At 41.7% G+C, this 23,424-nt stretch overlaps 2 protein-coding genes and 1 pseudogene across 12 annotated transcripts in view; 1 reads left to right on the plus strand and 2 right to left on the minus strand.

The window, feature by feature from the left end:
• Kdm6a (lysine demethylase 6A) overlaps positions 1–3,662 on the minus strand; it is a 109,523-nt gene extending 105,861 nt beyond the window's left edge. For 5 of the 11 annotated variants that reach the window (XM_029473493.2, XM_085838248.1, XM_021153682.3 and 2 more), the window contains exons 1-2: positions 3,100–3,660; positions 2,825–2,888 (exon numbers count right to left, since the gene is read on the minus strand). In XM_029473493.2, the coding sequence (XP_029329353.1) occupies positions 2,825–2,888; positions 3,100–3,260 (225 nt within the window). In that variant the 5' untranslated portion in view covers positions 3,261–3,660. Of the gene's footprint in view, positions 1–2,824; positions 2,889–3,099 lie in introns of all 11 variants that reach the window. The other 6 variants (XM_029473491.2, XM_021153679.3, XM_029473489.2 and 3 more) reach the window with 3 other exon arrangements.
• A 9,395-nt stretch (positions 3,663–13,057) lies between these two features.
• Positions 13,058–13,232, plus strand: LOC110287555 (COP9 signalosome complex subunit 9 pseudogene; annotated as a pseudogene).
• Positions 13,233–22,150: 8,918 nt separating this feature from the next.
• Dusp21 (dual specificity phosphatase 21) lies at positions 22,151–22,918 on the minus strand. Its single transcript, XM_021153930.2, has one exon. It carries the CDS (start codon positions 22,846–22,848, stop codon positions 22,279–22,281), a length of 570 nt encoding a protein of 189 aa, XP_021009589.1. The 5' UTR covers positions 22,849–22,918; the 3' UTR covers positions 22,151–22,278.
• Between the last annotated feature and the right edge of the window lie 506 nt (positions 22,919–23,424).

Below are 23,424 nucleotides of genomic sequence, written 5' to 3' on the forward strand. Positions count from 1 at the left end.
AAAATGTTAGACTTGTTTATAAATGTGCACTTTAAAACTTTAAAGACGACTGGCAGTGGTGGAGCATGGCTTTAAACCCAGCACTTGGGAGGCAGAGGCAGGCGGATTTCTGAGTTCGAGGCCAGCCTGGTCTACAAAGTGAGTTCCAGGACAGCCAGGGCTATACAGAAAAACCCTGTCTCGAAAATCCAAAAAAGAAAAGAAAAGAATTCTAGAAATTGTTCTATTCTGTGTTCAGTAAAACTGCCTGAACAAATCCACCACCCTACAGAGAAAAGCCAATACTTTTTATTAAAAAGAGTTACATAGGAAATAATTCTGAAAGCACCATAACAATCTACTCCCCAAACCTCACATTCAAACATTCTGATTCTCAGGACAGTTAGAGGATGGATAAAACTTAATAATCTAACACTTCATTCCAAGGACTATAATTCACTCATTCTAATCAGAATTCAATTCAAATAGAAGATGTGAGGTTTTATCTTATCAAGCATAAATTTATATTACACATTTTACTGAAATGTTCATGCTAATAAGGACACAATCAAGATCCATGTAGGTGTACAAAGTACATAATATAGAATGTTTTAGCATTAAAGCTGTTGAGCCCTGATCTAAGTAGCTAGTAGACCCTAAGAAGCCAGAATCAATGAAGATTTTTTTAATCAATATACCACCTGAGATTTATAAAGTCATAATTCTTCCCCCAAACAAAATGAAGCTTCACATATTTTTCATGCTTAACATGTGACTGTATTCAAATACCAGAAAAATAAAATAACACACATTTAGAAAATTTTGAAAATGCTCAATTTTTAAAATGTGAATTCAGTTCGTATTAACTGTAGGTTTTACTATTTATGATATAATATCCTACGTTAAGGACAACCACGTGTGATTCTGATTACAAGCATTCTAAGATATGAAAGTAAGAACTAGCACTTTACACATGCACTTAAAACACAATCCACTTATTTCTTCATCACTGTAACCAAAAGGTATAACTTTAGCCTAAATTTCCAAATGAATTATCGCTGAAAGCAACTCTATTAACCCAATTTAAACTAGCAATGTTTACTCCAAAATAAAATGGCCCTTAAATTTAAACACTATAGGTATATGTGTGTATGTATGTATATATATGTGTGTGTGTGTGTGTATGTGTGTGTATATATATATATATATATATACACACATATCTTTTTAATGACAACTTCACATTAATCTTTGTGCATAAAACACTTCAAATAGGTTGAGGAAAATCTTGAAAGGGGGCCAACAACTACTGATATTTATATAATTCCAGAGCTAGTTACTGAACATTTTTCCAGCTCTAATTTTAATGAAAGAAAATTAATACCGTCACTGTCAAAGTTCAATTCAAATTTTCTTACCATTCAAAGAAAATGGACCTACTGAAAAAGATTATGACTGTTTTGCCTTATAGTCATTGTCTGCAATCACAAGTTCCTATATTTTGATACTTTAAAATAAAAACGTAATTATGATCGCAGATAAAAACAATTAAGGCAGCCAAACCAAAATACATTCAAAAAGTAAGGAGCAAAATAATCAACTTTTTTAAAAGCCGTTAAGCTTTAGTCGCCTTTCTAAAACTTCCCAATTGCAACAATAGAGCTAACAAAGTATCAAATCAAACCTAAAGATTTCCGGCAAAGAAGAAAATGTTTAATGAATGCAACATCTATCATATACACTCCAAGTTTGAGAGTCCCAGCTAACAAAAAAACCTCCTCATACCATTCCAATCACACTTTGGTCAGGAAATATAAACTGAAGTAGACAAACTGAGACTCCAGCCTTTGTTCAATAGCTTACGATGGGTAACTAAATGTGCTACAGGTTGATAAGCATTTACCAGGCGTATGCATGCTATTTCAAAGCTAGAGACGGGAACAAAAATTCTACATGCAAATAATCTGTGATCATTTTTATTAACTACTGAGCTACATACATACTCCAAAGGAGAGGCCTATTCTTCTCTGATACTATTTATTTCCATGTTTACCTCTCCTCCCTCCCCCAAACCTCCCCCGGCTCACTTTCTCCTCCCACCCTGTCCCGCCATCTTGGGCGGACAGAAGCAGCCATTACTTAACTAAATGACAGTACCAACAACTTTGCACACAAATAAACAAGAGACTACACCCAGAATCCTCCCCAACTGCTCCTGACAGACTCACAGGAAACCAAGCTCCAGAAAACGCACTCATTCAACTGTGGTAGATCTTTGGCAGAAAGATCCAAAAAGTAAACAAGTCACCTAACTTCAGGTAAAGCACACACCGATGAGATACAAGTCAATAACCCCAAGCAAACTCTTTACGGACCTAAACTACGTGCAACTTCCCCCATCAGGGAGCAGAGGCAAGAAGCCATCCCGAAATGTTTGATTAAAGCAGGCATCAGGAACGGACTGCCTAAAGAGCCTTAATAACCAGGGAAGATAACCAGCGGGGGATTTAAGGAAATCTACAGCCGTTTACGAACTCATGACCCTCCATAGGCACCTCAGAGATCATCCGCCTAACCCCCAAGGGCGGTAAAACCGTAGTCAATTTGGAAGCCCCACATGAGCTTGGCCCCAAAAGCGCTGCTGCCTCTGTCCTCTGGCTCCAAGAGAAGTGATCTCTCAAGAGAGCAAGCGAGGTATCAGGGGTGGAGGGGAGCGCAGTAGCAGGAAATAGTTTTCCGGAAGCCCCTCGGCCACAATGAGTGGTGACCCGGCCCCGGTGCCCCAGGCGAGCGCGCCTCTGGCTCGAGAGACCGCGTCCGCGCTCCGGCCCGCGGTTTGCCTTACCTTGCCCAGCAGGGCCTTCATCCTGGCGCCATCTTCATGAAACCTCACGAACCCGAAAAGGCGGCTGCAGAGAAAGACACACGCCGCTCGTTAGTGCCCCGGCATCGGCGCCGACCCGTCCGTGCCAAAGCCCGAGGCCCGGGCATCAGCGGAGCCGAGAGCGCCAAGCCGAGGTGCCCGCCCCACGGCCGCCACAGGCTAGCCGCGCTCCGGCCTCCTCGGAGAGTGGCGCCAGCCTGTCCCGAGCCGCCCGGACGAGTGCCCGCTCCCCGTACCTGTCCAGTCCGCCGAGCGCCTCCCTCTCCTCCGCTGTCAGGCTGGGGGACGCCTCCTCGCTCTCGCCGCTCGCTTTTCCCGCCGCCATTTTCTTTTCCTCATCACCGAAAGCGGCGGCGGCGGCGGCGGCGGTAGCGAGCGACACTCCGCAGGATTTCATGGAAACGCAGCGAATTCACAACTCCAACGCCGACAGCCCCCCCTCTCCGGGCCGGAGCCCGCAAGGACGCCTCCAATCTCCGCACAAGACCGGCACACCAACTTTATTTCTGCCTCCTCCTCTGCCGCGAGAGGCGGCAGCGAAAAATCCTAACGCGGTAGAGGTGAAGGCAGAGGCTGCAGAGGCTGTGGAACCACTGGGTCCGGAGCGGCGACGGCTCGGCTGTAGGGTCACATCGCGGGGGTGGGAAGGGGGCAGCCACAGGCAGGGTCGGCGGGAATGACCGGAGCGCGCGAGGAGCGGGAGCTCTGGGGGGGGGATTCGTAGGAGACACAAACTTCCCCGGCACCAGCACAAAGTTGTTGTAATTGTGTCACACAGCGAACCCCACGCCGCTGCCGTGACCCCCCCTCACAGCCCGCTCGGCGCAGCCAACCAGAGCAGCCCCTCGCCTCACGTGACCTTTGTTGACTCGCGTCAGTCGTGGCTCCACTTAACTTGCTAGCTGCTTTAGCCCCGCCCACCGAGGCCGCCACAGATCCGAGAGCGGGATGCTCGCCAGTTCTGGTCGGTGGTTGGCTGATGGGCACGTCTGTCCGGAGTAGGGTTGTCACCCAGTGGGAGCAGCCGGTTAGGTTGTGCTACTTAAATACACAGGCAGAGAATGGAGGGTCCAGGCTGTGTCCCTTCGGGAGTCGTGGTGGGATCGGGAGGGGGAGGGGAGTGCTCAGTCTGGGCGAGGTCCGGCACCGCCTGTGGCGGGCGCCAACGAGAACGCCAAGGACAGGCTCTGGCTGCCCGGAAGCCCTAGGGTGGGCCAAGACTTTGATTTCGGTGGTCCTGCTGGCGCTCGCGCGCTCCGGGAATATCGATCCCGATAGGGCTGGACACCAGCTGAGTCGCGGGGAGGGAACACTCGGTCCCAGACCTCTGCCCTCGGAAGAAGGCGCACTGCTAGAAATAATAGCCTCCACGAGGAGTGCGCCAGAGGAGCAGCAGCCGGCCTCATACCCTGCAGCCTGGGCGCCGCCCTAGACAAGGCCACGCGAAGCCCCATACCCTCTCAAAACGGGAAGGGGAAAACGTCTCCCGACCCCCGCCCACACACCCCAGGCAGGGAGGAATGAAGAGTCAGTCGCCTGCAGGGGTCTGGCGCGATGGCTCCGGCACCCCACCGCCAAAGATCTGTCTGTTGGCAGCACTTTCGGGCCAGATATTCCTGCTGCTTGCACATACCCTACGCCCTAGCAGTAATTCGTTATACTATAAAGAAAAAAACAAAAACAGTGAAATTTGTCGAGGGGGATTTCAGAATGTTGGGTTCTGTTGCTGTCATCTCAGTGAGTACTCCATGGAAGAGTAGGAGCTGTATGTGAACTGGCCTTAGAGAAATAGAATCCTCAACACAGCTTCCTATCCAGAAAAGCCTTTTTCTGCTTCCACTACATAGGAAACCCTTAGCAGTAACATTTGCTTGTTCTGTCCCTCAGGTACAAATAAGTCTGGTGTTTGACCCATAGTGTAATCAGGAGATAAACCAAACCTTCCATCGACTATTTTGGAAAGGCAGATATAATGTGATGTATCTCATCACACCTCCAGTCTTTGGGATAGAAAATATTAGTAAATGGACTATATGAAGAAAAGATCCGTTTATAAACCGAGTTTTATATGTTTTATATAAGTTTACACCTGTAATCAATAGGGTATATTTAAATTTAGATTTCAGAATATATAAGTGCTGAGTCAGTAAATCCTAGCTGTGTTCTTCAATGAGAGACTATAAAAATCTCAACTAATTTTGCAGACAGACAGAGCTTTAAATTGTTGCCTGGAGACTAGTAACTAGATGAATAAACTCTAGTTTTATATAGATTATATTTCGTGTTTAATTACACTTTTACAAAACATGTTCTTTGGTGTTCTATTTTACTTGACTGAGTGAGTACCGGAGACTGAATATTTTCTATAGCTAAATTAACATATGAATTGTTAAATGTCACAAATGGTGACCTTCAAAACCTGGGAGATTTTTGGCCCCACTACCACATGGACACTTGCACAAACAGAAATCAAACCTGTCAGTATTTGACCACGTCCCCAAAATTACTGGTTCCTGATTTAGTCCCTTTCCAAGAATGATATAAAGCAACCCATGTCTGAGTGCCTTCCTGCCCTCTAATAATAAGGTTAGAGTTTTAGAGATAAAGAGATAGGGAGGGATTGGAGTCTAGCTAGCACAGCTGGGTTCTGATCCTTTGTACAAGCTCTGTGACCTCTACACCAAAGCTGTTGTTTTTGATGTGGAGTAATTCTAGTTTATTGGGGCACTGGTTTTATGAGACAGGGTATTGCTCTGTAGCCTAGGCTGGCCTCTGTGTTCTCCTGCCTCAGACTCCTCAGTTCTGGGATAATAGACACGTACAACCATGCCTGGCCAAACCAGGCCAACTACAAGGATTTATCCTCCATCAAACATGCAGTGTCCATATAAAATAAGTCTTACATATCCATGTCATTTTTTTGGCATTTACATAGTTTAGCTGTCAAATGTATGTGAAATAAGCGTGGAGCCTTTCTCATTCACTGCCAAAATTAATGCAATTTTAAATTTATGACTTACAAAAATGGAAAATTTTTGTTTTATAATAATTATTACTATGGCAGGGCAGTGGTGGCACATGCCTTTAATGCCAGCACTTGGGAAGCAGAGACAGGTGGATCTATGAGTTCAAGGTCAGCTTGGACTACAGAGTGAGTTCTAGGACAACCAGGGCTACACAGGGAAACCCTGTGTCAATAATAATAATAATAATAATAATAATAATAATAACTATGAAAAAAAAAACCTGGGCTGATTTAGCTCAGTTGGTAGAGTGCTAGGTTGAAGGTCATGCTAGGCTACAAAGAAGGGCATTAAAATGTAGAAGGCAAAGTGATATAAAAATAGGAGCCTGGTTTGTGTTACATCACACAAATCTAATCTCTACCACTTTATAGTGGGGCAACCAACCTTAGTCCCTCAAATTATTTGCCAAAGTCCAAAACTGATTCCTGCAAGTTGTCTTCTGACCTTCACAGGCTTACCATGACACAGACACAAGCGCGTGTGTGTGTGTGTGTGTGTGTGTGTGCGCGCACACACACACACACACACACACACACGTATAAAAGAAACCACTTAATGACATTTTATAGATTAGATGCTATGGTCAGCATGGGTGCTCACACCTTTAGTCCCAGCAATCAAGAGACAGAGGCAGATGGATCTCTGAGTGTGAAGCCAGCTTAGGCTACGCAAAGAAACCGTGTCTTGAAAAACAAACACAAAGAGAGAGAGAGATTAGATATTATAAGACAAACAAAGTACTAAATGTGTAATACAGAATTCAAAGTCTTATTAAGACTCAGGGTGTGTTTAGCATACTCAGGGCCTTTCAATCTCCAGCATCAAACAAAAAAATAAATTTTATAATTTTGATATTTGAGATCTTTTCTTGCTTTCACCTATGCGGTCTAAATTGTTTGTTACTACATTACACTAAGAATCACTTCCTCCTATTTTTCACCCTCCCCATAAGCCCAACCACAAGCAATCCTAATTCATTTCATGTTTAGGTATATAACTACAGCATTGGTATACCTCTCACTTATTCAAAAATGAAAAATTATACCAAATCTAGATTTTTTTATGGTTATAACAACACAATAGAAACTGGAGAGCCACTGGGTGTGGTGGCACATGCCTTTAATCCCAGCACTTGGGAGGCAGAGGCAGGTGGATTTCTGAGTTCGAGGCCAGCCTGGTCTACAGAGTGAGTTCCAGGACAGCCAGGGCTACACAGAGAAGCCCTGTCTCGAAAAACAAAAACAAAAACAAACAAACAAAAAACCACAACAAACAAACAAACAAACAAAATAAACCTGGAGAAAATTTAATCTGAATTTGCCAACCTATAAAACTTGCACAGGTAAATCGATATTTTAAAACGATATAAAAGTTTATGGACTACTTCATGTATATTTGAAGCAGTATTACACATGGTGTAAGTTCCATCAATATAAAACCAGTTACAAGAGAATAAATTTAACCTATTTTAAATAACCAAATACTTAACCTAAAGCATTTAAGCATTTAGAAAAATATAGTCCCTCTCTCAAAAAAAAAAAAAAAAAGAAAGAAAGAAAGAAAGAAAGAAAGAAAGAAAGAAAGAAAAATATAGTTAATTGTTAATGTTAGTACTATAGAAACTATACAAATAATAGAAACTCACATTAACAGGCATGTTTCATCTAGTCTAAATAAAGCTATCTTTGCTTATCATCCCAGCATTTGGGAGCCAGAAATGGTGGTATGGTCAGTAGTTAAAGATCAGCCTGGGGTACATAAGATCCTATCCCAAAAAAAAACTACAACAAAAAAATAGTCATTTAAGTCAAGATCAAAAATAAGTTCAAGAAATTTCACCAGTTATTCCCATAATAATCATAAAGATTACCCAATGGTGACATTGCTCAGTGAGTAAAGGAGCTTGATACTACCTGAGTGATCCCTGAAACTCACAGGCAGAAGGAGAGAACCAACTCCTAGAAGTTGTCCTCTGAACTATACACACACACACAAACACACACACACAAACACACACACACACAATAGGTGAATAAATATATACAAAACAGTATTTTCTAGAAAAGATTAGGTGAATAAATATATATATAACAGTATTTTCTAGAAAAGATTATCCAACTGATGGAAGAATGAAAAATGGGCTAAGGTTATACTGAGATAAGGAGCCACTATAAATCTTCAGTTGTAAGAATGGATTGGTAATTTCTGCTTTACCTTATCAGGCTTAATGTACACTCACCCCACTCAGCTTTTATGAAGGGTCATTTGCCCTCCCCTGAATTAATGTCAGAGAAGATCTAGTGGCAAGTCAGGATTTTCACTACTTCTACAACCCCCAGTTTGTCAGTGGAAGCAATATGGGCGACCAATAATTTCTTTCTTTTTTTAAAGATTTATTTATTTCATTTATATGAGTGCACTGTAGCTGTCTTCAGACACACCAGAAGAGAGCATCAGATCCCATTACAGATAATTGTGAGCCACCATGTGGTTGCTGGGAATTGAACACAGGACCTCTGGAAGAGCAAACAGCCAGTGCTCTTAGCTGCTGAGCCATTTCTCCAGCCCCAATACCTATTCCCATCCTCATGAAGCAATGACCAGAAGACACTGCCTCTCCAATCATTGTCATTAAAAACTGGGGAACCAACTACAACCAACATAGGGCATGAAGGAGACAGGGACTCTACCCAACACTAGTGCAAGCAGAGGTTCCCTATAAAAGGAAAGATTTATACAAGATCCTTAGTCATAAAAGTTCAGGTTTCAATTTTTCAAACTCAGGTTAATCTTAAGTGAGAAAGTGAGAAAATGTGATCAATAAATGCAAACAGTAAGACAGTTTAGATATTTGAATTATCTGGCAAAGATTTTGAAGCAGTCATCATAAAATGCTTCAATAACCTATTATAAACCCACTTGAAATAATGAAAAACTAGAAAGTATCAGCAGAGAAAGAAGCTTCAGGGGAAAAAAAAAAAGAATTGCTGTTCCCCCAGCTAAAGCAGGGAACATACTGAATTGGAGGGATGGGCTAGGTGTCCCATAATTTATATTTATACAAAATAAAGGAGCATACATTTGGTCTAAAACAGAAAAATAATCCCACACAAATTGACAATCCAACAAAGGCTAGTAAGGATTTTTTTTAAAATAATTTTTAAAGGATTTTTTTTTAGAAGAAACATCTTTGTTAACCTAGATAAAAGAAGTCACATAGTGAATGGAAATTAAAATGGTAGGAGCTGGGCTGTAAGGGAAAGAGTTGCGTGCGGACCAGAACCAGTACAAACACCTAAAATTATGGAAATTATGATTAATTCAAAAAGTTGAGAATGAGGCCTGGGGCTCAGTAGTTAAGAGCATTTGCTCCATAGGACCTGAGTTCAACTTCTGGCATCTACATTGTGGCTCACAACCATCTGTAACTTTAGTTCTGGAAAATTCAATGCATTTTTCTGGCCTCTGTGCCTGCACACATGTTATGCACAGGAAAAAAACCCATATATACTAAAATAGTAATAATTTTTAAAGTGTTTTTAAAAAGAAGTTGAAAATAGCTATGGCCAAGACAAGGAAGAATATAAATGAAGTTGGAAGATGAAGCAATACTGTGACTCTACAGTGACAGGCTAAAGTATCACATGAAAAGTTATATAAAACTATTAAAATAACTTATGCTAAGAAATAATAACCATCACCATAGAGTTATTGGTGGTTCTAGTGCTTTTACTTTAAACTGGAGATTTTCTGGATATGGTTCACAGCTCAGTGATAGAGCACATACCATGATTAAGGTCCTCAGTTTAATCCCTAATATTAGGCAAGATATTGGCTTTTGGAGGGACTGATCAACAGGCCCTGAAAGACAGTAGATTAAAAACAATGAGTGAAGTACAAAGAATATAAAATAAGTCAACATTGACAGACAAAGCATTCATCACAATGTGAACAAAATAACAATGTGAAGAATTAAAATTTTTGTATAATATTTCATCACAGAAGATTTCTTCATGAAATTACCTCAACAAATGAATTCGGAGTGGCTTATTTCTTAACCAAATAAGGGAAAATATATAGTTAAATTGTGTTTGATTATAAGAGCCAAAAGAATGTGTCCAGAAAAAAGAAACTTAGGTGAAGTGGAAACTTCTAGTTTCTTTGGAAAGTCAGTTAGGTCAAATGATGTTTTGCTGAAGCACACAGGTGAAAGGATGTCTTGCTAAAGCAAACATGTGAAAGACTATTTTCCTGAAGCAAACACAGGTGAAAGGATGCTTTGCTATAGCAGACACGTGAAAGGATCCATGATGAAGGAATATAAATACGACCCCACAGACACTGGGAGAAGAGCACTGAGCCTTGGTTTGGTTTGCTCCATTTTGCTATTCTTCACTAAAGACATGCATATATCCATTTGCCTTACATAGCATTATTGAGCTCAACTTGTGGTAACTGCGAGAAACTTGCCTAAGAACTGCTCGTTAGGTTCCACAGCTTCACCTCAGGTTGGTTGGAGAGCCTTGCAGTTTCTCCAGGATTGAACTACAGCTGCTTGTTGTCTGCCTGACTAGATGACTGGTCTGTAGCTGCTGAACCATATTTGGTGTTTGGAGACTGAACTGCTGAGAAAGAAGATCAAGTTCACCCCAAAGAACTATTGCTGAACATGTCCACTTCTTCCATATCCTAATAACTTTACTCTTCCACTACCTCTGCTGGGTGGTGGGCTAGAAGACAGTTTGAACCCTTATTAAAAGTAGATTGCAAGTTGGGCGTGGTGGTGCTTTAATCCCAGCACTTGAGGCAGAGGCAGGTGGATTTCTGAGTTAGAGGCCAGCCTGGTCTACAGAGTGAGTTCCAGGACAGCCAGGGCTACACAGAGAAACCCTGTCTCAAAAAACAAACAAACAACAACAACAAAAAAACCAAAACAAACAAAAGAGAATAATTAAAAAAAAAGTAGATTGCAGAAAAATGTAAAATGTATGCCTATACTTAGGGCTAAAAGCCTTTCATCAACGGTTAGTTGACCATGATGATACATACATGTAGGCACATGCTAAAGAGGAGAAGGAAGAGTTGTAAGCTTATGACCAGCCTGGATTAAACCTTTAAAAAGAAAATAATTTAAAAACAAAGCAATTTTAAGAATCTGTTTTCTGATCATATGCCACCAAATAAAACCTCCAGTTGCAGGAATAAGCTACTTCTTGTTGAGTCCCTGGCCAAAGGGATTCCATAAACTCCCTCCCCTCAAAGGCTATTGGTTACTCTACACAACCGTATGTTAAGGCCTTATTGCTAAATACATCATGGACTTATGTGCTCAAACACAGAGAAATAGAGTTGGTTCCTAGCTAGAAACTTTACCTCTACTGACCAGCATTCATGATGTGGAAGGTAGAAGGTACTTTGTATGCTACTAGAGGAAAAAAGTAATCAGGAGTATAACCAAGCGTCAAGCCCTCCAACCCTCAATAGAGACCTGCCTGCAAAGTATACTTGTGCAATAATGGCATGGATGTTATGGGAGTAACCAACCCCTTTTTTGTTTTTTTTTTAACTTTTAAGGTCCATTCTATTATATGGAACCCATACCTGACACTGCTAAAGTGCCCAAGAACCTGAGGCTATATAAGTCATAAGCCAAGAGGAAAACCTACTACTGTTATTCTGCTAAAGAAAGAAAGCAATAAAATGACTTTTAATGACATAATACTATACCCATAAATAAGTACCTCATTCAACCTTCATCAGAGTTACTTCTTCTTTCAGCAGATGTATGTCTCTAAAACAGAAAACCACAACTGGACAATGTGCAGAGACTCTTTCAAAGAAACACTTTGGAGCACTCAGCCTTTTGTGGGATGTCCTCATCAAATCCCTTTCTTCAAGGCTCAGGGATCTATGCAAAAGGGGAGGCAGAAAGATTATAAGAGCTAGAGGTGATCAATGGTTCCAAGGAAACAGTCTTCCAGACAAACCAGGACTGATAAACATATGAACTCACAGAGATTGTAATAGCACACATAACTTGCAGCAGTTTCAAATCAGAAAAATTTCTAGCACTGAGAAGGGCAACTGAACACAGAATCCTATCTTTAACCAAGAAGCTATTTGTAATTGATACCTACAGAGAAATGAAAAATCAGTCCCCGTTCTCCCAATGGAGTATGTAGAGGGAGGTGTTGTTTCCCTAATTGGTTCTTGATTGTGTCAATAAAAAAGGCAGAAGCAAGCTAATTGAGCTGAATGAGACCGCCTATGACTGATCCCAGAGTGTAGCTTGGAGTGCAGCCCTGGGAAAGCGATCGCGTGTTTTTTAAAATCACACACAACAAGAGTATCACTGTTTGTATCAACCAAACCCCATGCCCAGGAACAGTTGGCCAACAGAAAACTGACTTCATCTTTTGTTTTTTTTTCTTGATGGAGAGGGTTTACTTTGTTTTGTTTTCTTAGTTTTTTGCTGATGTTGTTGTTTGTTTATTTGGAGGGAGGCAGGGGAAAGGAAAGAGAGACAGAACTAGAAGTTGGGTGGGGAAAGAAGTAGAGACAATCTGGGAGGAGCTGGGAGCTGAGGAATGAAAGCAACATGACCAAAATATATTCTATGAAAAAAAATTAAATCAAAGGAATGTTTTGTCTAAAAGTGCCTGTTCAGTTTTTATGGATGAAATTCTACCCTTTACTTGATTGTACGGAATGTTATGATAGGACATAGTAATAGTGGTGGTCTGATACAGAAATGGTGGAGAGACAAAAATATACAAGTGAGATAAACTAAGTATTTTAATTAGGTGTGGGGGGGCAGATAAGGTAATTAAGTAATTTCTCTTGGTACTTCAGCAATTTATAATATTACCAGTACCACTTAAATGTTAAAGAGTCAATACTGTGTTTGAAGGACTTAAAATATTTGCTTTTCTGGTTAATCTACATGAAACAGCTATAGGTGAAAATAGTTTTAGAGAAGCTAAGAAACACTTTCAGCCACAGCAGTCATCTTCCAGTAACTCAAATGATAGACACAAAGAATAGAGGCTGTTGCTAAATATTCTCTAGACCTTTTAGGAAATATGGACTTGTTCCTTTTGCCACATACATGAGAATCTACAAGAACAGTGATATTGTAGACATCAAGGGAATGAACATGCTTGTTGAGATGGAACTCGCTGTGAATGAGATGTTCCCTGAGGGTGCAGGGCCCTATGTGGACCTGGATGAGGCTGGAGGTAGCTCTGGACTCTTGATGGATTTGGCAGCCAATGAAAAGGCAGTTCATGCAGACTTTTAAAAATGATTTTGAAGATCTCTTTGATGATGATGATGTCCAGTGAGGCCGCCAAGTCCTATATACTCCATGTCTGTGATGTGTCTGGAGTCTCTTGGGACACAATCAGCTGATTGTAGACATCATGTTAATATCACTAGAAATCAGGACCTAGTCAACAAATAGAGGAACTGTCTGAACCAACTGGGTACTGATGTCTCTGGGAATGCCAGCCCATATCCTTCTTTAAATTAATAAAGAGCACTATAACACATGAGAGAGAGAGAGAGAGAGAGAGAGAGAGAGAGAGAGAGAGAGAGAGAGAGAGAGAATGGGCACTATTTTAAAAAGGATGGCGCAGAAGCATTACCATGGAAAATACTGAAAGAGTTTGCAAAGTCATTTAGCATGCCATAGGCATCAATAAACAAACAAGTTAACCTAACGGCAATATTCCTTTTAAGAGAACTAATATGTGGATTGAGCCTATTAAACAATCTAAGAGCCAAAGCATCTTCCTGAAATGGGTGATGGAAAATGATAAGAAAAAAGGAATCCAAAGAGAAAATATACTTGGGTTGAGCTGAAACACCAGCCTGCTCTACCCAAAGAAACATACTTTGTTAGAACTAATAGAAGGAGCCTTAAAAAAAAAAAATCAGGGCTGGTGAGATGGCTCAGTGGGTAAGAGCACCCGACTGCTCTTCCGAAGGTCTAGAGTTCAAATCCCAGCAACCACATGGTGGCTCACAACCATCCGTAACGAGATCTGGCCCCCTCTTCTGGAGTGTCTGAAGACAGCTACAGTGTACTTACATATAATAAATAAATCTTTAAAAAAAAAATCATCTCCCTGATTTAGGAAATTTTTATGGCACCCAAATAAAATATACATGTGAGCTTCATTTCACATATAAAGATGCCAGAAATATACCCTGCTACTTGAAGGAGAGTGAAAGATAACACCATCTTGTAAATATTTTCTTTTCAAAATTTGTCAGTGTGTGTATGTGCACAAGAGTGCACATGCGAGGGTGTGTGCATGTATGTGCCTGTGCCTATGCCTGTGCATGTGCGTGTGTGTATGTGTGTGTGTATTTGTCTGTCTGTTTCTGTCTGTCTGTCTATAGGCTAGAAGATAACTATGTGGAGTTTGTTCTTTCCTTCCCTATTTATGTAAATTCTGGACTTGAACTCAAGTCATTTAGCTTACACAGAAAACACCTTTACCTGCTAAGCCATCTCACCAATTCAGAAGACAACTCCTTGGAAAATTAGTTTATAATCTAATGTCAACAGCCAAGTGATAAAAAAAAAAAACACAAAAAAAAAAAAACAAAAAACAAACCTCAAGAATGAAAATGACCATAGAACTCATTTTAAAAAATGCTGGATGTAGTGATGTGTGTTTGTAGTTCCAGCACTGAGGAGGTGACGACAAGAGGATTCCTAGAGCTTGCTGGCCTGCCAGTTTAACCTAATTGGTGAGGTCCTGGCCAATGAGTCCCTTTCTCAACAAAGGAAGGTGGAATACCTAAGGGTGACACATGAAGTTATTCTCTGGTCATCATATACATGTGCCTGGAAATGCATTTACACAGCCCCCCCCCCCACACACACACACATGAACATTCACAATCACTGACATACACATAAATAAGGTGTCATGGAGTGAAGCACTGTCAAGCTGTGATGCTTAAATCTTCACTGTCAACTTGATTAGATGGAGAATCAACTAGGAAACAATGCCTGGTCAGGTCTGTGAGAGTATTTTCATAGATGGTTAATTGAGAAGAGAAGACACCTTCTAACTCTGAGTGGTATACCCAAAGCAGAAAGCTAGTTGATTACCAGAAAATGAAAAGAAAACTAAAAAAACAAAAACAAAAACAAAAAAAACAAAAACAAAAAAACCCACATGCACATACATACACATACATACACAGACACACATAGAGACCAACAAACAAACAAACAAACAAACAAACAAACAAACCGTCAAAACTGAGTACTTACTAAAGTACTATGAAATCAGAGAACAGAAAACTATATGAAGCACAAAATAAAAGTACCTCCTTTCTCTGGGTAGTTGCTTTCAACTAGAAGAATGGAATGCTTTCTAGAAGAAGAAGAAAGAAGAAGAAGGAGAAGAAGAAGAAGAAGAAGAAGAAGAAGAAGAAGAAGAAGAAGAAGAAGAAGAAGAAGAAGAAGAAGAAGAAGAAAAGGAGGAGGAGGAGGAGGAAGAGGAGGAGGAGGAGGAGGAGGGAAAGGGAAGGGGAAGGGGAAACTCACCACCAACAAACTGAAAATAAAGAAAAGAGCAGAAATAAATTTAATATAACATATGAAGAATAGCAATGAAATTGCATAATACATTAGAAACTAAAAATCAAAGATATTAGACAAATATAGAACCAAAAGAGGAAGGCAATAAGTTAGTCATTTTGATCAAGCAAAAACCATTAACCACACAGGAAGTTCATTTAATGTTAATAATGGATAAAAATAAAACACTTATTGTCTTGAAGTTAGTGCCAAACTATCATATCACCAAAATATATGAAGACCACAGATTAGTGGCTCAGCTGAGAAAGGTATTTGCCTGTGTTTGATCTCCAGGTCCCACATCGTAGAAGGAGATAATACCCAAAAGTTATCTCCTATCCTCCTTATTTGCACACTGGCACACCTTTCACTCCCATTCCTACTAAATAAAGATAATTTTTTAAGCATATGAAGAAAAAGTACTAGATATTGTACTGGCCAGCATTCATCAGAATGCTTTAGTAAGCATTAAGCAGCATCACTAAAACAAAACACCTGAGATAAGATACAATGGGGGAAAAAATGTGGTTTATTTAGCGCACAGTTTAGGAGACTTAACTACAGAATCAGGGGATTGTATTTGTTTGGGACTCAGGTGAGGGTGGTATACCATAGCATATGTGGGTAATGGCAGGGGAAATAAACTACTTACATCACAAGCAAGGAAACAGAAGAGAACCAGGTCAACGTACCATTCAAGGGAATAATCTAAGTAACCTATGGATTTCCAAAAGGGTCCTACCTTTTAAAGGGCCACAATGGCCCTTAATAGCCCACGCTGGAGATAGACCAAACTAGAGTCTATTGCATGGACCACTGGAGCATAGACTATATAGCACAAGGGAACCCAAACCAAAGCATATAAACATATAGAGATGTGTGTGTGTGTGTGTGTGTGTGTGTGTGTGTGTGTGTGTGTGTGCAAGAGAGAGAGTGTTAGTTTACAACCTCGAAGTACCCATCAAATATAGAGAGAAATGAGAAGCGTACGGACACACCAGCCTTGGCCATCATCGGTGGAGATGATGCAGAAGTCGTAGCAGATGCCTTTCTGGACTACACAGTTTGGGCAGTCATAGCCACAGCAACAGCAGGAGTTGTAGATGGGCTGCTCAGCTTTCAGTCACACCTGGCCTTGGTCTGACCAAGTCAGCTCAATCAGTCAACAGGTTCTCCAGCACAGGAGTGAGGATTAAAAAGAAAAAAAATAAGACAATTAGACAACATTGTAGCATGACCCCAGCCAATTCTGAGACTGAGGCAGGTTTATTTTTTCCCAATCTGCTTTTATACCATTTTAATTACATGTAAAAATTAAGGGCGGGCAGTACAATGAGGAACAAGCAAGGCAATAAGCAAAGTCCTGTGATTACTCCCATGACCGTTGTTTTTGAAGGCTTGTCAGAATGACCAAAATATCTGAACCCCACTTCCTTGTCCAAGGCCAAAATCTTATTCTTGCCTGAAGCCTACTTCTTTTGTTCCACCCTAAGATTAAGATTCCTGCCTGAACTTACTTCCTTATTCTAACCTAAAGTGAGATTTCTGCCTGAACTTACTTCCTTGTCATGCCCTAATGGCAGATTCCTGCTTGAACTTACTTCTTTGTCTTGGCCTAATGTCAGATTCTTGCCTAGTAAGGTTCTCCACATTGGTCATTGTAGGCAAATTTGTGCAGGGATGCTCCAGGGCAACAGCCTCCAGTTGATGCCAACAGACAGTCCTGGCACTCATAGACAACAGCTACTGAAAGACCCCCAAAGAGGGGAGACCCTCACTCAAGTCTCAGGATGACACAACCCCCCCCCCCCCAAGAACTCACAAGAGACTGTCCTTGCTGCAATCACACGAGGTTAATTGATAGGAACCAGCGCGCTGGGGCCGACTCGTATCCCACGCAGGGGTAGACGAGTTCGACCCTGAGTAGCTGGAAGAGGGGGCATTTAACGAAAGAAACCACAACCCAAGGGGGTAGGGAGGGCATTATTGGAAAATACCAAAAATACCAGTGAAAAATCACAAGGGGGAATTAAAAATCACAAGGGGAAACTCCCTGCTTTTCAAGATTGTTCTCAAATTTTTAATCTAACTTTTGTGGTCAGCCAGTTCCTGGAACAGGGTCACTGAACCGGCTAACCTACATTCTTGGCTTTACTCTGTTTGCTAGGGGGTCTGAATTTTTCCTGGTCTTTCACTACCTGGTTGAGGGTGATACCCTCACCAACTCAATACTCATTGATATAGAAAAAGGATCTTGGAGGGCCATCCAGGTCTACCTCATTCTCCATGGTGTTCCACCCCAGGTGACTGCATTTGGCATTGAACTCTTGTTCTCAACACTGCAGTGCCTGCCTCTGCTTGGCCTTCTTTACCAGGTATTCAATTTCAAAGTCATACAGATTCTTCTTAGAAACACCAAGGGCAGGAAAAGAAAGCTTGGCTAGTCAGCACAGATTCTGAAGCTGATTTGAGGAAGATTTACAGCACACACTGCAACCTGGAATGAGAAGGCCAAAGACTCACAAAAATGTAATCCACAGGCCTTACCCAAAGCTAAGATCCTCTGCAACAGGAAGTGCCAATTCCTTGAACCCTAATGCTCAATTCTCAGGGCAAAATCTGGAGAGAAGCCTACATACTTGTAAGAGTCAACCTGTTTTTCCCTGCACATGGAAGGGTCCAGTTCTCCTATCAGAGGACCTATGCCCTCCTCTGGGAGAATCTTCTACTCCAAACTCTGCCCCCCTAACTCTGGAATAGCAAGAATGAAGTGGTGCTTGTAGCAATGGGCCAGTCCATAAAGGATACACTCCCAGAATATCCAAGGCCTAAAACTGCCTGCAGACTTACCTTAGGTCAGAGCCTTAATCAATGCCCTTTGCACGTTGCAAAAGAAAAAAAAAAAAACAAAAAAACAGCTTTCTAGCTCAGTAGGAGGCAGGGTAAAAAGAAAATCACTAGGACACCAAACAGAGGTGTTGCTGTAAAGTCTTCCGTCACTTATCTGAAATTCCTGGGCCACTGGATTTGGGAATTCAAACATTTGGGAATTTTACACAAGTAATTTTAGGTGAATTCCCGGCATGGTCTAGGGCATTAAGCCATCTATAATCAAAACACACTAACAGCAAACACATCTATAGCAAAAGCCTCAATTTTTCACATTAAATATTCTCGCTGAATAAAAAAGAGAGAGAGAGAGAGAGAGAAAAAAACATGAACACAGATATACACAGAAGGAAGATGGATGTGGACATAAGAAAGATAGCCATGTGACAAAGCAGAAATTGGAGTAATGAATTAAACAAAGGAATGTGTGCTGGTATCACCACAGACAATTAAAGACTCACCCATACAGGTTTCACAGGAAGTGTGACCCTGCCAATATCCTTATTTAGGACTTTTGGCCTTAGGACTATAAGAAAATAAATTACTGTTATTTTAAGGCACACTTTTTGCACACTTTTCTTTGGTATTTTGTTATAGTATTTCCTAGGAATATAATATAAAGCCTCATATCCTTATATAGAATATTCTGATATAGACTCCTAATATCCTTATATCCTGATAAAAAACCAACCCTGATACATCCACACTATGGAGCACAATATGAGTGACTCTTACAGACATTGTACTGAATGAAAGTCACTCTTCAGAGACCACATCCACATGGTTCCATTTATGTGACATTTAGTTCAAAGAATATCTACAGGGAAGGAAACAGATCAGCATTTGCCAGAGGCTAGCTTCTGCTGGCTGCAGAGAAGAATGATGAAAATGGGTTTTGAGGCTTGGAACTGTTTGGTAGCTTGGTTACAGTTCTGGTTGTATCTAGATCAATGCATTGTTACAACTCCTAGCACAGTATATCCTCAAAGAATTTGAAGAGATGTAGGAAGCTTGCCTCTACACTTTCCTGCCAGTTGTGCAGAGCTCCATCCCCACCCCACCCCACCCCTTTTCTCTGCAGAAATGCCACCAGCCTTTTGGAGGGAACAAACAGAGAGAGCCCAAACTGGCACCAAAACATTGCAATCCCCCTTTTGATGGTGGCACTTCCTAACGACCTCCCCCCCCCCAAGAGGTGGCAGGAGTTGCAGATGCTTGCTTTGGGAATACATATCCCAGCCTCCATATAGCCATATTAAGATTAAGGCTGGGATCCTCCCTGATTGATAACTAGACAGCTCCTGTTTTTGAGAAAAAACAAGCCAAACATTCTTGAAAAGATAAGTGCCCCACTTTTTGGCTGTGAGAGAACGGCAATTATGTGTTCCCAGACAGCTGTGATCAGTTTGTAAAAACACACTAGATCCTGATAGCACCCAGGTCATAGGAGACCCCTCCCAGCTGCACAATTCCTCTCTGCCGTCTGAACAAACAGTATGTCATCTCCCTGACACATAACCCCAAAGCCCAAGGATTCCTGCTTATGCACATATGTGTTTATAAAAACTCCCAGCTCCTAGATTTGAGCATAGAATTCCTAACCTGCACAGTGGGGGAAGGTTTGCAATCAGGGTCTGAATAAAGGCTCTTTTGTTATATTACGTAAGGTTGGCAATTGTTGGAATTCTCCTGGGGATCCCAAGGCCTGGGCATAACAAGTTCATTTCATGGAATATTTAAGATTCTAAAAATGGGCATACACACTTACACTCAAATAATTTTCTTTTCAACAATACGTGTAAGGAAGTTTCCTGACTTGGTTCCTGCCAGAAAAGTTATGTGATTGGGATTCTGCCACATTCAGCCATGATTTCTGTGAACCTATTTTTGTTTTTTGTTTTCCATTCATAAAAAGAAACACTGTCAGCCGGGTGTGGTGTCACACTCGGGAGGCAGAGGCAGAGGCAGACAGATTTCTGAGTTTGAGGCCAGCCTGGTCTACAAAGTGAGTTCCATGACAGCCAGGGCTACACAGAGAAATCCTGTCTTGAAAAACAAAAAACAAAACAACCCCCCCAAAGAAACACAGTCTAAAGCAGTGGCTTTCATCTGATGCATCCTCCCACCATTTGTGGTAGTAGGATTGTTGGAGTCCATCAAAAGACCCTCACTCACAAAGACCACAGAGATCACCATTGCTGCAAACTGTAAGATATTTTTTATTGATCCAATGCTTTGGGGACCCTCCTCTCCGCACGCAGACCAGAGGAGAGACCCAGAACAAAGAAAAAACACACTTTTTATACGTTGTAAGGGGCAGATTTAGGCAACAGGGCTAGCTGGTTTATTCTCATTGGTGTAGCAAGTAACCTTTTCAGGCATTGGTTGGTTGCATAGGGTTACTATCTTTGGCCTAGTGACCCATTTGCCTGCCCTTATGGTGGCTTATTATGATTAGTCAGTATGTACAGCATTTTCTTAATTGGGGATTGACATGGGTAGTGCCATCCTTGGACTGGTGGTCCTAAGTTCTATAAGAAAGCAGGCTAAGCAAGACACAGGGAGCAAGTCAGCAAGCAGCACTATTTCTTGACCCCTGCATCAGCTCCTGCTTTTAGGTTTCTGCCCTGTTTGATTTCCTGTCCTGGCTTCCTTCAGTGAGGGATTGCAATGTGAAATTGCAAGCCCAATAAGCAATTTCTTCCCCAACTTGTTTTTTTGGTCATAGTATTTCACTGCATCAATAGAAACCCTAAGACACAAGTCAGGGTCCATGAGAGGAATCCCTGAGGTCCTGTGTCCAACTAAAAGTCAGAGCCTTTGACATCATGACATGAATCTAATCTAGAAAATAAGAGTTGGGTAATTGGAGTTAAAAGGCCAGACAGGGATGGTGTGAGATTTACTGAGGCCTCAGAGCCTGGTGTGAAGGCCTTGGAAGCATTTATCCAGTAGCTTATTACTCACTTGAGGTGTTATAATATCAAAGGCTCTAATTAATAGTTGGAGTGTAAAAAGGATTTACTCTCAGGGTATTCAGTCCAGGCAGGGCTCAAGATCTCTTCTTCTGTAAGCACATGATGCTATTGGCAGGTCTGTTTAAGCTGAGCAGAGCCTGCTGCTGGCCCGACTCTCCCACATTACTACCTCACAGCTAGTTCACTACCATCTTAACTACTTCCCTTCTTCCCAACCCCCCATTTTAGACCTGCCCCACCTTCCTCTACCTTCCACCTGTACACACTACTACCTCCACATTCCACCTCTCCCCTCCCCCACCTTCCATTACCTCCCCATACTCCTACCTCATAATACAACTTTCTCTTCCCCCTTCCTTCCCTACCTCCCCACCTGAATGTAACTATACTTTGCACAGTCCTCCTACCCTTATTCTTTCCCACCTCAGTATACCTCTTCCTCAAAATCCCAGCCTTTTTCTGCCACTCCCCAGACCCTTAAGTCACCCCCTGACATTTCTACCTTCCCACACTCTGCCTAACATCTCTAGCACCACCACCACCCCCCCGACACAACTTTTCCCCTGCCCTGCCTCTCTACCTCATACCTACATCCACATCTTTCCCCATCTCATGTCCACTCCCACCCCCTGCCTTCTGTCAGGTCCCAGCAGCCTGACCTGTTCCTTAAGAGGTAAGAAACATCTCACCATCTTCCATTTACTAAATTTTACTTTTTGAAGATAAGATTTAGAAACATTCATCATTTTGCATTCAGCTTTATTTGAAGATATGATAATTAAAAATTCCAATCCCTTCTCTCCCCTGTCTTATACCATCCACAAGGTTTTCCCCCCTCTTTCTGTTTTTAAACCAACCATAGGTCCAAGGTCATTGTTTTTATCTTGATGTAGGATCCAATCAGGGGAGAGGATGGGTGGATTACATTAGCTCCATTAAATAGGCCTCCTTTTCATAGATGTTAGGAATCAGACCCATAGGAGAGTAGATCATGTGAACAGTATTCCTACTAAACAGCTTGAACTCGTAATGAATCAGTTGTTCCCAAAAGCCATTGTTGGGACGGATGATGGGGCGGCAGGTCTTGGTCCATGTGTGTGCATCCAGCAGGGTCATGTTGTGGTATTTCATGAGATAGGCAAGGCAGAGAGTTGCTGAGCGGCTCACTCCTGCGGCACAGTGTAACAGCGTGCGGCCACTTCTCATTTCCACGCCGCGGATGTGATCAGCTATGGGGTCGAAAAAGTCATAGAGGTAAGAATTAGGAGCATCGCTCACCGGCACTTGCACATACTGAATATCTTCAAAGAACGTATTCACTACTTCTGCAGAGACATTGATGATCGTAGTGATACGGTTGTTGGACAAGGTGAGCTTGTCGTTAGCTACCGCAGAGTTACTAATAAAAAGACCGGTAGTTATTTGAGAGAGACCATAGATGTTATCCTGTTGGATAGCTTGAGACGGAAAGATACAAGATGCTGTTGTCATCACGGTGACAGGTCAGCTCTGCACTAGGTTCCTGGGCACCAGTCTCTACAACTTTGGTAAAGCAGCTGCTCTTCTGGTCTCAGGCAAAGGTATGAGGGAGAGGTCCATAACCTTCCTCTGTCCTCTTCTACTACCCATGTGTCACAATGGTTACCAATCTGTCTCTCTCCTTCAATGCCCAGATGTCACAATCCCCAAAAGCACAAGGCTTGGGCTTTTGGGAAAAATTAGCTGGGTTGTTACAGTCTACCTTCACCTCTCTCTCTCTCTCTCTCTCTCTCTCTCTCTGTGTGTGTGTGTGTTTTCCCTCTTTCTTTCTTTCTTTCTTTCTTTCTTTCTTTCTTTCTTTCTTTCTTTCTTTCTTTCTTTCTTTCTCTCTCTCTCTCTTTCTTTCTTCCTTCCTTCCTTCCTTCCTTTTTTCTTTCCTTCCTGTCCTTTTCCCCTCCCTCCCTCCCTCTGTTCTTTCTTTCTTCCTTCCTTTCTTCCTTTCTTTCTTTCTTTCTTTCTTTCTTTCTTTCTTTCTTTCTTTCTTTCTTTCTTTCTTCTCCTCCTCCTCCTCCTAGTCTTTGTGGTTGT

The sequence above is a fragment of the Mus caroli genome, unplaced genomic scaffold (assembly GCF_978045245.1).
Source record: "Mus caroli unplaced genomic scaffold, Mus_caroli_1 scaffold_5, whole genome shotgun sequence".
Lineage (NCBI taxonomy): Eukaryota > Metazoa > Chordata > Mammalia > Rodentia > Muridae > Mus > Mus caroli.